The 14,794-nt window shown below is 35.8% G+C and overlaps 1 protein-coding gene across 1 annotated transcript in view; it reads right to left on the reverse strand.

Annotated features, from left to right (window-relative positions):
• The window catches only part of MEOX2 (mesenchyme homeobox 2), a 65,243-nt gene extending 56,968 nt beyond the window's left edge, over positions 1-8,275 (reverse strand). The window contains exon 1 of the mRNA XM_019727117.2: positions 6,739-8,275. Within this exon, the coding sequence (XP_019582676.1) occupies positions 6,739-7,252 (514 nt within the window). The 5' untranslated portion in view covers positions 7,253-8,275. The remainder of the gene's footprint in view (positions 1-6,738) is intronic.
• Between the last annotated feature and the right edge of the window lie 6,519 nt (positions 8,276-14,794).

Raw genomic sequence — 14,794 nt, forward strand, 5'->3', positions numbered from 1 at the left:
TATTTTGTAACTGGAACGAACATTTAACATCATATTACAGTGTTGAATGTGGATGCTCTAGCTCAGGTGGCCTGTGATCAAGTAATTAAATTTGGAATTCTATCTACTGGTGTGTAGGTATCTCTTTACATAAATTGATTATTTTAAAGCTGCCATGTCCTCATTAATTCAGCACTCTACGTGTTTTCCTTTTGCCATTAGCCTTTCTACTAAAACACAGTAGAAACTAAAAACTATGGAAAACAAACATCTTAAACTCAAAATTTCAATCAGCATAGCCTATCTATAACATCTTAGAAAGAAATCTTAGAAAGAAAACAAAACCCAACAGGATATTTAAATACATTTGAAACATTTGAATTGAATTTATTCTATAAAATTTTGAAGATAAATAATTTTTTAATTTAAATCTTTAATTAAAACCCTAACATTCTTACCACTATGAGTATTACCTAGCAAACTTAGTTATATTTGCAGTAAAAGTGAAAACTCCAAGGATATGAGAATTAAGTCACCAACACACACAAATATTTAGAATCATTAGACTTTTAAGAAAATGCTGACTTTTAATAGTGTAGTAATATCATATAAGCTAAAGTTCCAATTTATTAATTTTAAATCTATGTACTATAGAGAGAGCAAAGTGATTATTTTTTAAAGAATTTTCCTCTCTCTCATACAAACCCTTTCCAAGAATGAACGTATACATATAATACAGATTTTACCTGATTATTCTTGTTCATACGCACATGTAAGCGACCAAAGAATACATCATAAAATATTTTCAGAGTTCTATGAAAACCAATATTCCAATACACAGTACCAAATTCACAGACATTTATAATGTATATAGATTCAGAAATATTATATTGCTGTGGAAAATGTAACATTATAAATGAAGGTTTCATGAATAATGGCTTACTTTTTTATTGTATATTTAAAATGCCAAATATAGAGGAAAAATAATAATTGACCCATTCAATCACATGTGAATGCATACTCTTACCAAGTAACTTTCTGTGAATTTAGTAATAAATATATTAAAGGCTTTAAATAGAAATATTCTGAAATATAAAAACAGTCAGGAATGCACACAAATAAATCAATAGATATATTATTATTTTGTATCATAAAAATGCAATCTAGCACAACTTTCTTAAAGTGAAAATAAATCCCCTACACTTTCATAATGTACGTGGAAAACCATTAGAGAAAAGATCATCAGATTTAAATTATTAGTAATTCTGCCTCAACATAGGTAATGCAAATTGAAGGCCCACATAACTTCTACCATTGTTTTACTCAATAAGCGAAATAAAATATTCTGCAAGGTGTTCTCCAGCTGGATTTTGAACCACACCAATGTCTATGATTTAGGAATAGTGTAGAGAGTATTGCAACCAACTTTTCTTTATTGTGTTACTCCATGTCTACTTGGAGGTTTCAGTTTAATACAGTTATTCTAAGAAATAGTCATAAGAGCATCATTAAAAAAATAGGAAAAATGTTAGTGCTTATTTCCTTTGCAACCTTAACAAAAAGCTTATTATTGATACCTAAACCATATTAATGGCTAAAACACGTAATATAGAGAAATAAGTTGTGACAATAAAATGTGTTTTATTGCTTAAATATGTTAAATATAAAATATATCATATCTATTTCAATTTCTGATTTTTGGACTTTCCTCTTGGTTGTGTTTCACCACCCCACCTCCCCTACACCACCACCTCTGGAATCAGTCACCAGTACTATAACCCAGGAAATGTAATTTAACTGGCCACTCAGGAATTAATCCTTCTTATTTTATGATTACAATCAAAGGGGGGAAAATGCTACTCCTGATACTCTCACTTCATGTGCTAATTTATTTTCTCCACAGAATATTATAGTACTTTAAAAATAATATGGCAAAAATACAGAAAACTTGACAGAGATAAATTATCCACAGCTATTAACTCAACAAATACTAATTAAGGAATTCCTGTGTGTATTTTATTTTCTAATATGTTTTCTATCCTTAGCATTTATCATTCATAGATGTTTCTAATCATTATAGCAACGCTTGGAAAAGAGACATGCTCTGAAATTTTAGAAATGAATTATTGAGCTGAACATGATCTAAAACTAAAATATATTGTTGTACTATGTCAGTTTTTCTCATTTGAAATCAAAATCTGAAAGGCTTCATATCTTTGTTTTGTGTTTCTGGCTGCCATTTTTAATATAGTAAACGAATAAAATTGCCTAACACACATATATTTTAACATAGTAAATGAATAAAATTGGCACCATTACCAGGCCAGGTATATGAAATAGAGTTAGATGTGGGGATTTCCTACATAATTCAGCTATTAATTAATCCATAGGTTATTTCTCAAATAAAAAAATAATAATTCTAATAAATATGGAATTAGTCTCCCAAATTTCCCTGAATCTAAGGGAAGAGGTTGATCCATTTGCTATTTCTTTTTTGTTTAAAATTAATTTCTTAGACTCTTTAGGTCTTACAACAAATATTGTAAGTTACTACAAATTCCAACGCTGTGATGCAGGGTCTATGTTTTTAAACACAGAGGGAAAACGTGGCAATGCTTAAAATATATATTTTACATTTTTTAGTTCAGATCGGCATACAGAGTGCTAACTTATTAGTTTCCAGTGATAATTACTGTACACAAAAATTAAAATTTTAAATATTTAGTACTGGGTTTTTAACCCAAATGAAAGTTTTAGAGGTGCCATACCTTGCATATAATGCTTTTCCTTTTCAAATAAAGTATAAATAAAGGTATTTACACAAAACTTGAGAGTATTTTTATTTTTATTTGCATTCTTTCTTCCATTCATTGCTGACTTTCAACAATAAAGCACCTTAATTCTAAAGATATTGGTGCTCTTGACCTTTGAATGTAATCATTTGAGAACACTCATGTAGGTTAATGGTACTTAGATTTTTTGGGGGGTGGGGGGGTCAGGTCACCATTTAAATATGTTCACACCTAAAATTAATCTACCATATCAAGAAAAAGAATGAAAATTGTATTTTTTATTTCATAAATTTGAGACCTTATTTTGTCCCATATTATCCTATAATAATCAAGATCTAATAGACTTTAAAAAATTCTAAAGCAAATGTTGAAAAACCATAATCCAGTAACACAAAGATGAATAACAAAGTGGTTTTTTTATTTTAGAAAAGATGATGATTGAAATATCTAGAAAAAGTACACTATAATACTAGAGTTAGGGTTGGTGAGCTTAATAAGTTTCCAGCTTATTAATGTCTTTCTTGTCATTCTGCTTAGCCAGATATATAGACAGACATAATTTTACAGTAAATATTTTATGATCTTGTAGCTATAAATAAAATATTTGCAATTTTACAAGAATCAACTATGATTCAAAACCTTGTAAAACCCACCTCTCAAATCATTTCCTTTTTTGTATAATTTTCATTTTGTGTAAACTATGTACTTATATTCATTCAATTAATTTGGATGGAAAATATTTACATGTTTATACTGTATATTACTTGCATAAAAATTAAAGTTAGATTGATTAATCTATTTTGGTTATTTTGACTGAAAGTGAGTGTTTTATACCTATTACTACATTGTTTGGCGAACAATCAAATGTAATTGAAGTAATGTAATTCACCCTATTTATAGACTTTTTTTCAGAATCACCTGCTTTGTATAGATTGCTTTAAGTACAGTTGTAAAGTTTTGATTTTTAAGAGTTCCTTTGAAGATGTGGCAGATGTTGGCTTTGCCAGTAGCACTGGAAAGCATAGCAGGTTCAAAGTTGCAAAAATGTTTAACACATATAAAAAATAACGGTGTGCTTTTGTATTAAACTTGGTCATTTTCAACTGTCAATAAACCATAATGGAAGCATAAAGTCCATAAATATTTGTTTCTAGATGCTTAAGCTTCTTGAGTTGTGAATGTGTGTGGCGGAAAATGCATTTGAATGCACGCTGAAAAATGTTACAGATTGTAGTTTTAGCATCATTACCATGTTTAATGTTTGGGTTGTTTTTCAATATTTTTTTGCTGCTTAAAATTCTATTAAAATTCTACATAGTCATGCACATATACACATACATACAATATGGGTATTAGATGCAAGGATACAAAATTTTGGTTCCGACTTTGCCCTGGATTTATGTACTACCTTTACTCTGAACTATAAATATATAGTAATTACAAACTGCCTAACAAAATAAAAATGTTCTCTACTAACAAGATGCAACTTTCCTGTAATACAATTTTAAAATTTCAAGAGTTCAGAAATTAATTTTGTTTTGTGGAAATATTGAAATATTAAAACTGCTATAAGCAATGAGACTTATGCGTAACAATATATCAGAATTACAGTGAATTTCTACATTGCTTTCATTTCTGTGAGATCAAGATGCCTTAATATTGCTATAAAATGTAATAACTGTGAACATAAATTATGGAACACCAAATGTAATATCATCACAGCAGAAAGATATCTTGAATTTAAATCTATCTAAAGATCCAACAAATATTAATTAACTCAAATAATGAAATTGCAAATTAAATGTTATTTTCACTAACTAGACATATTTTTACTTTATACATATTTTTAACTAGACACTATTGTGATGTTTCCTTTTAGTCAAAATTTCTTTCAAAATATCTCATCAAAGAAAACACTCATTCTTCCTCCCCAGTGATTCTATCCTTGGTGATAACTAATTGTATTTCCCACTTAAGATGTAATTTTAATATTTTATGTAGCTGATGCAAACTTTTGTGTTTGTTTATTTTTCCAGTACTCTAATTATTAATTGTTATATTTGTTGTTATATTAATTTGTCCCACCAAAGGAGAGTAAAACTATTGATATAACCAATGTTCTTAAGAAAGTTGTTATTAAAATAATTTAAGGGAACCAGTTCGTAGATCCCACTTTTTCTGTTTCCTCCCAACCAAAATAACATGTGTCTATATGAAAATTCAGTTTTCCCTAAGAAACTTAGGTACAGTGGTGCAGTTCAGGACGCAGAAGGAACAATCCATCACACAGATTTCTCATTGCAGAAAGTAAAATGAACAGTAAGAGCTTCTTGATAATTGCAAAAGTGCACTGACCAATCCGAACTCGGATCTTTTTCCAAAAACAGTTTCATTGATATCAAATTCTGAGTCTATGAAAGGATCACTGCGTTCTAAAATTGACTTATTTTCTAATAAAGAAGGAAAATTGCTTGCTATGATTAACCTTTCAACTTTGTCTTAAGAGTTTTACTTATGGTTAGTAAAAACCATTAAATATGAGTGATACTGCTGGTAACTTTCTTAGATATAAGCTAATTTGCGAGTCAAGCATTAAAAGTTCACCCTTGACCTTGGAAAGTAAAAGTTAGATTTCCCATAACTAACGCTGAGGAACAACTGATAGCATTGCTGCAAAGGAACCTGAAATGTGCGGCTCAATCATTGCCATTTAATGAGGAATCGTACCTAAAGAATTAAAAAGCATCAACATGTCGTCAATCCTTCAAACCAATATCTGGAATTACCTTCTAGGACTGTTAAATCAATTCCGCAAAGGTAGAAAACTATGTAAATACTGGATTAAACAAATGACACCTTCCAAAAAGACGGAACTCAGGTTGCGCTATAGCTGCAGAAGAAAACTCAGAACCCCCTTAATTGTAAAGCATCTTTTGACAATTTCATAATGATACACCTAGGTAAGGGCTTGTCGGAAGTAGCCTGGAAAACTTTAGTTTCTCTGGATTGCTACAGTTTCCTTAGCGACTGTGCCTTCAAGCATCCGCGTTCAGCAAGGTTCCCCTTTTACGTGGCTATTCAATTGATCCCCACGTTGATGAGCGCCTCCTGCGCGCAACCTTGAAAACCAGCCTCAGAGATGCAGCGAACCTGCACTATTGGGGTTGCTGTTTGTTTCCCAGGACTTGTCTTCGATAATTCTCAATTGGAAGAGAATATCACTTTCCACCTTTGAAATTCAGATTCTCTCTTAAGATTAGTACCACACCAATACAATTACTATTAAGACTCGTCTTTCCTCAAGAGTCTGAGCATGGCTTTATTTACAATACTCTGATACGTTCTTTAAAATCCTACATTAGGTCTTCTTCCCCAAGAAAGGGAAATTTTTACCATTTGGAATAGGTGCTATTTAAAGTACTCTGAAATCAGAAATAAAAAATAAATAAATAAATAAACTTTTTTTTTTTCTCATACTCTCTGCCAAGTTCCATTGCAAGTTCCAAATATTGTGCAATAATTTGGAAATCCGGTTAACGATGGGAAAAATCGAGCCACTCAGAGTCGGGAATTTGCAAGGGAAAAAGTCAAGGAGCGGCACCCGCACGCACGCTCAGCGGACGCTGCATCCCAGGCTGCACTCCTCTCACTATCGCTCAGAGGGAAAGTCACGCTTCTCAATCGATTTCACATACTGTCACTTGTCTTTTTTTTTTTTTTTTTCTTTTCTCAATACTCTGGTAAACCACTTTGAACCTTGGAGAGTTTAGTGCTGTTGGCTACAGTGTTGCGCTCGGAGAAACACGTGTCCCCAAATAACAGGACCAAAGCAGCCTCACGGAATTTAGCGGCGGGGAGCCAGAAAGGGCAAGACCTGTACCATCTTTCCTGCTGCCTCACTATTGAGAGGGAATCTTCCTGGACATCTCTCCGCCCCTTTCGCCCAAGGTGCCCGTCGCGCCCTTACCTGAGCTATCGCTTTTCCTCTTGCCGCCACTTCTCTTCTCCGCCTCCGCGGGTGACAGCGCCTGGCGGCCGTAGTCCCCCGGCGCGCACGCGGCCCCGGTCGGGGTGCTGGAGCCCAAGCTGGAAGAATTGGAACACAGGACTGGCGGGCTGCTCCCCATCTCCGGGGGCCCTCCCGAGTCCGGCTGGAGGCAGAGACTGTGCCGAGCCGCGCTCGGGGGCGAGGACATCTGCGGGAGGTGCCAGTTGGTTTGCAGAGCTTGATGCTGCTGCTGCTGGTGGTGGTGGTGATGGTGGTGATGGTGGTGGTGGTGGCCCCTGTGATGCTGGCTGGCGAACATGCCCTCCTCGTTGGGGTATCCCGCGATTATGCAAGACGAGGAAGAAGTGGACAGCTCGGGATAGGACATATGGTCAGATCTTCCATGGAGGGCGAGAGAGGACTGGGAGAACGGGTGCAAGCCTTGCGCGGTGGCGTGAGGGCTGCGCAGGCAGCCAAAGAGCGGGTGTTCCATAGCATGCAAGTCTCGGGTTCCAGGCAGAAGACTTCACGACGGTTCCAAACGCCACCACCTTCTGTCACTTTTCACTGGACACCGTGTGACTTTTCCCCCTCCCAAAGCAATAGCCGCCCGCGTTTCTGCAGAGCTCTGATAATCCCGGTCCTGAGCCCTAGTGGCCAGTCTCCTTTACATATAAACACTCTGACCTGAAGGAGCTTCCCTCTGAGCTACTCAGATGTCAAGAGTAGGAGAGGTTGAAGCCAAAAGAAGGTGGTCCCAGAGAACTGCTTTCAGGGGGAAACGGCTCTGAGAGGTTATAAATAGAGTGTAATGTGAGCTGGGGGCTGGCTTAGGAGCCCAGCGCTGACCACATGCAAACTCCCTCCAAAACTCCCGCTCAGTCTGAGCCACGCGCTCCCAGTTCCACTTCCTAACCCGCTGGACTCGCTCAGCCAGTCCACGCCCGCCCGCCCCTGTCGGCCGCCAGGCGTGCAAGCGGCGCGCCGGGCGCCCAACCCCGAGCCGCGGAGGGCAGCGGCTCCCCTCTCCCCGCGCGGGCGGCAGAGGCGCGCGGAGGTGCACGCCAGCCACAGCGCCACACCCGGTGCCCAGCCCGCTCACCTCTCTCAGTAAAGGTGTCTTGTCAGTGCCACTTGGACACTGTCACCTGCGGGAAAGATAGGGTTACGTCTAGCTCTTAAGGAGCACGAAAGAAAGCTAGTTTGGCTTCGCGTCTCCTCGTGCCCTGGGCGCAGTGGCGCGCCTAACTTTTGGCAGGTGGTGTTTGTGGGTGCGTTGATAATGGGTTCGGACACCAGATCCGAAGTGCCCGGCGGACGGGAAATAGCCATTCTGAATGCCGAAAGGAGAGATCTATTGGCGGCGGGGATTGGGGGGTAGGTAGCACCGGGCAGGACAGCTGCAGATGTCCAGGCTCTGGCATTGTAACCTGCGGTGCCAGGTGGGGTCTCTTCTCCCCTGCTTACCTCAAATGCCTTGTCCCCTGCTTTCCTTGTCCCGGTGAATTTCCTAGTCACGTGTCCACTAAGAACTGTTCCTGGGTCAGGAATATTCCAAAGCGATTTCGTCCCGGTCACATGAGATGTGTATATTGCACGCACAGTTCCAGTCTTTCCCCTTCGGAGCCAGCCCATGTCCCCTCATTTACCTCCAGAAAGCCACCCTCTCCGGTCAAAAATAAATCAGCTAATAGCACCCCTTTGCCCCTCTCCCGCTCTGGTCGTGGTTCCATTTACTGAGGAATATTACATTTTGATAGCCCCCGCCTCCCCTAAGTTCGGTAAATTGGGAGTTTCATATCTACCTGGTTAATCTTGCATCATAGAAAATGAGTTAGAAAACTTGCCACCAATGAATTAGTGCGAGCGACAGCTGGACTTTGATTCTGCCACTTGAGAGGCGACATTGTCTGCTGGGGGCAAAGTCCTTTCCACGAGGCAAGCAAGCCCCGGTAATGAGCTGCAGGAACAGTCGAGTCCTGCCTGGGACAGGTCGCATCAGGAGAATATCCGTGCTCACCTATCCCGCCCAGGACCCGGAATGTGAATGTGCCACCAGCAGCGTCGCCTCCTTATTTTCATTGTCTCTGGTGTCCAGAGGATGGGGACCAGGTCTTTGAAGTTGTTAATGGGATTAATGGGGACAGCAAACTAGGCCGGCCATCTGTTTTGAATTAGGGCAAAAGTATTGATTAATCTTTGAGAAGTGTTCCCAAGGCAGAACCTTTTCCCTCGCCCAGTCCCTCAGGCTTTCAGTCTATCTCCCTTTTCTTTTTTAAGTCGTACTGTAGAATAGTGGCTTCGCAATAAACCTTTACATCCGTGTGAAAGTTCGAATTGTTTTCCATTGCTTAGAGGTGGGATAGGGAGGGGGTGATCAGGAATTCTGAGATTTGTAAGTGCTGCTTTCTTTAACGGAAATTGAGCCCTATTTTGAGGGAAATTAGTTTTGCAGACTTCTTTAAAAAAAAAAAAAAAAAAAAAAAGCTAAAACTTTTGTTCACCAGCTGCTCAGCTTTTCAGTCTGGGTCTGAGCTGGAACCTGCTGCAAGCATTTGACGGTAAGACTTTCTTTGCCGATATTTTGGGAATCTAATATTGTTTTAGACTTCGAAAGGGGGTGTTCTTCAGGTTGCACGTTTCTAAGGGTTTTAAGCACTCACAGGATGGCGTCCAGAGCTTAGATCTTAAGAATGTTTCTTCCTGCCACTCCCCATGCCCTTGGCTCTTTAAGGATAAAAAAGGAGGGGGTATATTCTTCTAATATTGTCGGAATATTTTTTGAATTTTCATTGTGTTTATGGTTTCAATATGTGCCCTGATATTAAAAGTTGAAGTACAAAGGGCAACACTAAACTTCCCAAACTCGGATGGCTCCTCCATGGATTTTGGGTGAAAGCATTAAAGGCTTTATCCAAAGAGAAATTTAGGCAACCACCTCCATAAACAGTAACCAGAAATATTTACATAATACAGTGCTGTCTACTAAAAGCATTGTGGAAAATGTCAGGCAAGACTAAAGATACACTTGATCTGCAGACATCAATAAAAAACACCCATAAAGGTCCTTTTGGTTTGCATTATAGTGGTTTAGAGAAAGCAAGCAATTGAGAAGTGAATGGATTTGAATGTACCCAGTGTGTTGCAGGTAACTAGCAACTAGCAAAAACACACAAACTTTTCATCTCCAGAAGCTGCCTCTTTTTCGTGAACCTGCCTGGTGACTTTGCTGGCTTTTTTCTCACTCACTGTGTCAGATGTTAACAACATGTCCAGAAATTTCTGTACAGCATGCCTTAGTCAGTCAGCCTCTGGAACTGTGGGGCTAGAAGTATGGAAGAGAAAAAAAAAATTAGAAAAGGTTAGAAGGGGAAGAGTCTCTGTGAAAGGCACACATTAAAACAAAGCTAGCAGGAATAGTCTTTCTAATTGAAGACCCAAAATTTATAATATCAGTGAAATTATGGAGTCCATATTTCTAATAAAAAGCACAGTATAAGGAAAATGTTATTTGGAAGAGAAAAAAAATGTGATTCAAAGGAGAAAGGAGTAAAAAAGAGTTCTTGATACACTCCAAAATTAATATGACTTTTTTTCCTCTGAATTTCCAAGTATATATTAATCACCTCATAAGTTTTTTTTTTTCCCCAAAATTTTCATTGCTTAGGATTTTTGGAATACAATAAAACACTGATTTTATTTTCTATACCATAATTTTTTGAAAAATATAATAACAGGGAAAATCCCTAGCATTTCCTATAATAGGGTCCACATCAACAAAATCTGATGTTGAAAGTTGCTTTTTCACCTATATCATGAACAATGGTAAAAATCACAAAATTTATTATAGAATTTACATAGCATTAATTTTAAACTATATATAATATAGTATTTATCATATATGTAAAATATACTTGAATTTTCCTGAAAAATATTCTATTAATAACAGTATTTTATGCAAGGTTTGGTATCAAGCAGCACATTATAACAAGAGGTTGAATATATGAAATATGTAAGTTGCTCATCTTTTGTAAGAAACATAATCAAAATTACTTTAAACACGTGCTCTTTAAATTTGATAAACACACATACCTATCATTTCTTCTGTTTGAATGAAGTGATATGCAATAGTAATGCAAAGATATTTTTTAATTAAAATTACTTGAAGTGGAATAGAACTTAAGCAATGTGAAAAATTTGTTTAAATTTTATTTTAAGAATCATGGTTCTTTTGAGTTGCCATTCTTCTGTTCATTTGACATGAGGTATGATGGTAATAAAATATTTAAAATTAAATATGATCATTAGCTACAGATATTATAAACTTTACTTTGCATTTTACCTGCTAAATTCGCCTAGATAAAATACAGTCATAATATATAAATTTAAGTATGGAAAATTAAATTGAAGCTGGAATTTGTCTCTGAAGGTTTTGTTGAGGATAAAAATATTATTTCTGCTATATTTCTTGAAGAAATAACATGCACTTCAACTGGTTTTTATGAAATAAAGAATTTTGAAAATATTAATAGATGCTAAGTACCCAATAATTTATGTGATTTATGATACACTCCTCTTTTTAAAACTAGGAAATTGCCTTTCTCCATGAATTATGCATTATAAAATTTGAAGAACAATTTTGCTATGGCTAATGTAGGTTAGTTAGTGATTCTATATACTTTTCTGAATTTTAAATAACACTATTTTTACATAACACTAATTGTTGTTTTCACAAAAAAAATGTTGTGTTTCTATATATGCTACAAGAAATGAATACTTAAACATGACTTCTGAAAGTGTAAAATAATATCTAACATACTTTATTTTTATAATTCTATCTCTTCCTACTTGTAGATACACGATTTCTTCAGAAATTGGTGATTTTCTTCAATTCAATTCAAGTATCATGTAGGAAATAATTTTCAGAAAACTGGAATGAAATATAGATTATGACTAATGTAATTAAAAATTCAAAATACGTGCGTTTTTCCATAATTCCACTTGCTTTTCACATACATTTTATGAAATTCGAATTATGTGTGTGTAGGGGGAATGTTAAAATTAGGAAGATGTTGACTACATTTTAAATTTAAAAACTTCTGATTGAACTTCCTTTTGTTCACCTGTTTTGCATCCAATTATTGAAGAAAATTTTCTTATATTGATGTACATGGGGAGTAATTCCTACATTTTCATTTGCACTCACTTTGTATGTTATTTTCATTAATAAATGTATGCATTGAAATTTTTTACAGTTGAAAATTGACTCCTTTACATACCTAACTATGAGATATACAGGTACACTAATGCAAGATAGTTCTATAATGAAATACTATATGTTATGTTATATATTCTATACCATGAAACTCATTAGCACTAAATTTCTATCCATAATTTAAAAAAATAAACCATTTATTGCTACCATGTCGTAAAAAAAAATGCTATACTTTTAAGTGGATTGAATATATAACAAGTTCATACATTTCTGAGAACAAAAATTCTATCGAAACTAAAGACTGGAATTATAGGTAAAACCTTAGTCTTATGTTTTAAGTTTTCTAAATTGAAGAGTTTAATATAACTAATGTAATTTTGGCACTATGGAAGATTATTCTTACGTGTTTTTATTTTTCATGCTTCATCAATTTTTCTTAAGTAGTTCTTTTATTTTGAGCCTGGGTTTAAAATTTGAATCACTGAAAACCTCTGGGTTTTAGCTGTGTTGGTGTAGCTCCTTCCTAACGTTGAGTTGCACACTCTAATTGTATATGACTAAAGACTCAGCAGAAAAACACCAGCTGCCTTTCATGTGAACATTTTTGTTTATAGGAATAAAGGAATGTTTATGTACCAAACAAAATGCAACGTTAAGGCTCAGTACAAGATCTCTTGTAACAAATTATTTTTAAGAGTTTTATATCAGTACCTTGATTCAGTTCAGATTTGTAAAAGGTTTGAGAAGTGATATGGAGTATTTTTATACAAGGCAACAGCCATATGGAAATGGATCAAAACAAGGATGAAAATGATTAAATGATAACTGTCTGCTCATGTCTCAGTTGACCTAAGAAATTAGAAGGATGCTAGGCAGTCAGAATAGGCCAAGGGAAAACCAGAAGGTGTTTAGCAGGTTAAAAGGCAGAGAAATAAGATAAGCTTAAATATATAGAAAATCGTTATATATTGGATAATACAGATATCTAATTCAAAGCCACATACACTTATGATAATGGTAAAAAGTTCCCAGGTGCATGTTTTAGTTTAACTGGAATTAAAAAAAATAATGATAATCAGAAAATTTTACTTTTAAACACATATATGGCATATATATTTTTGAGAAAGTAATAGTAACAAAATAATGTTTTTCTGAGACAGTTTCAAGTAATCACACGTGCATAATGTGAAACTTAGGTAAATGTGCATGCAGTCAATGCTTTGGACATGCGCAAGCTACTGAACATCTGAACAGCCATTGCCTTCTCATCTTACAGATCTGTAACCTGAAACTCATTGTAGTCAATTGTTTTTCTAACTTTTACTTATTTTTAGAGGATGATGTCTGCTAAGTGGGGATAATAGTATATGGGAAGGGAATAAGTCAATTTTCAACAGTTTTCAGTGGCTGAGAAAAAAAAAAAAGTCAACTGCATCTTAGAGCACTTCAAGTCACAAGGGAATCCACGTAGAATCAAACACTAACCAGATCTCAGAAGGAATACTAGCTCTGAGCCCAAGGGCCCAGGATAAGACAGTTCCTCATACCATCAACTAACAGTCGTTTTCACCAACAATTTGCCCTGCGATCAAAGTAAAGCTTTCTCTATACTACCTAAGAGTGTGTAAATACTACAATGAAACCTCCTCAAGACTTAGAGGGGCTACCGAAGATTCTTTTCCCCTACTTGGCATATTCATTTTGCATGACCCATGCCTTACAACTTCAGAGTTGCTGGAACCACCTTGGTATAATTTGATGTTTCTAACAACCAATTCTTAAGGGCAGAAATAACTAATGGATAGGAAAACAAAGCCATGATTGAAACAAGTCAAAACAATCTTGGAATATGTTATGATAAAAAACAGTAAAACTTACTACTGATCTTGTAAGTGAGCTGCATGAGTAATGGGAATCTTGACAGTATTTTTCCTCTAATCTAGAGCATCTGTAGTGATCTGCTGCAGCATTTCTGCAAGTAACTTATTAAATATCACTATGTGTGCTGGTTGCATGAGGTTAATATTCCTATGAAGACATACTCAAAGCAAATTTAAATAGGTTTGACCCATAAACAGATGCTGTAACACCTCTACTTATTGCAAAGAACGTTAAGACTATTTCCCTCATATATAGTAAATATAGAGAAATAAAAATATCACAATTATGACTTTCCACGGCAATTGTACCTTTTTTTTCTTCATAGCAGTTATCATCTGTGGACTAATTGTACCTGTCAGGAGCTTATGAGATACTGAGATTCCTCCAAGTTTTATTTTTAGTCAAACCTTGTATCCTAACACTGTGCAGTTAATAATGTGATTTGATCAGAGTAAAAAGCTGAGTCTCTTTGGATTTTTAAGATCCGATTTTTCCAAAGTATATGACATCCCATCATCTGATAGACCCTGACAATGCAGATGGGTCAGGCACAGGTGGCATCACTTAGAATTGTTCTTATAGGGCCAAAGATAAGCACACAATTATGACACTGTGCAAAAATCTTTACTGTTGCGTGTATGGTGACAAAGCTGAATGAGTATCTTTAAAAAAGATATAAAGAAGCACATAGAAGCTTGTAAATGTTTCACATTATAAATCTGAGGTTGTTGAACTAGCTGTTGGTAATATTAAAGATTTTCCAATCCATGTGTAGTTCTGTGATGTAGAAGTCATTTTTTGTAAGGGATTAGCAGGTGTTAAATCATTATCATCTGGAATTTATTACCAAATATAACATAGTCATGGCTAAAACAAACAAACAAACAAACAAACAAACTGAGTTAGGTTCCTTGCAGTGTACAAGCTATTCTGGTGATC

The sequence above is a fragment of the Rhinolophus sinicus genome, linkage group LG09, assembly GCF_036562045.2.
Source record: "Rhinolophus sinicus isolate RSC01 linkage group LG09, ASM3656204v1, whole genome shotgun sequence".
Classification (NCBI taxonomy): domain Eukaryota; kingdom Metazoa; phylum Chordata; class Mammalia; order Chiroptera; family Rhinolophidae; genus Rhinolophus; species Rhinolophus sinicus.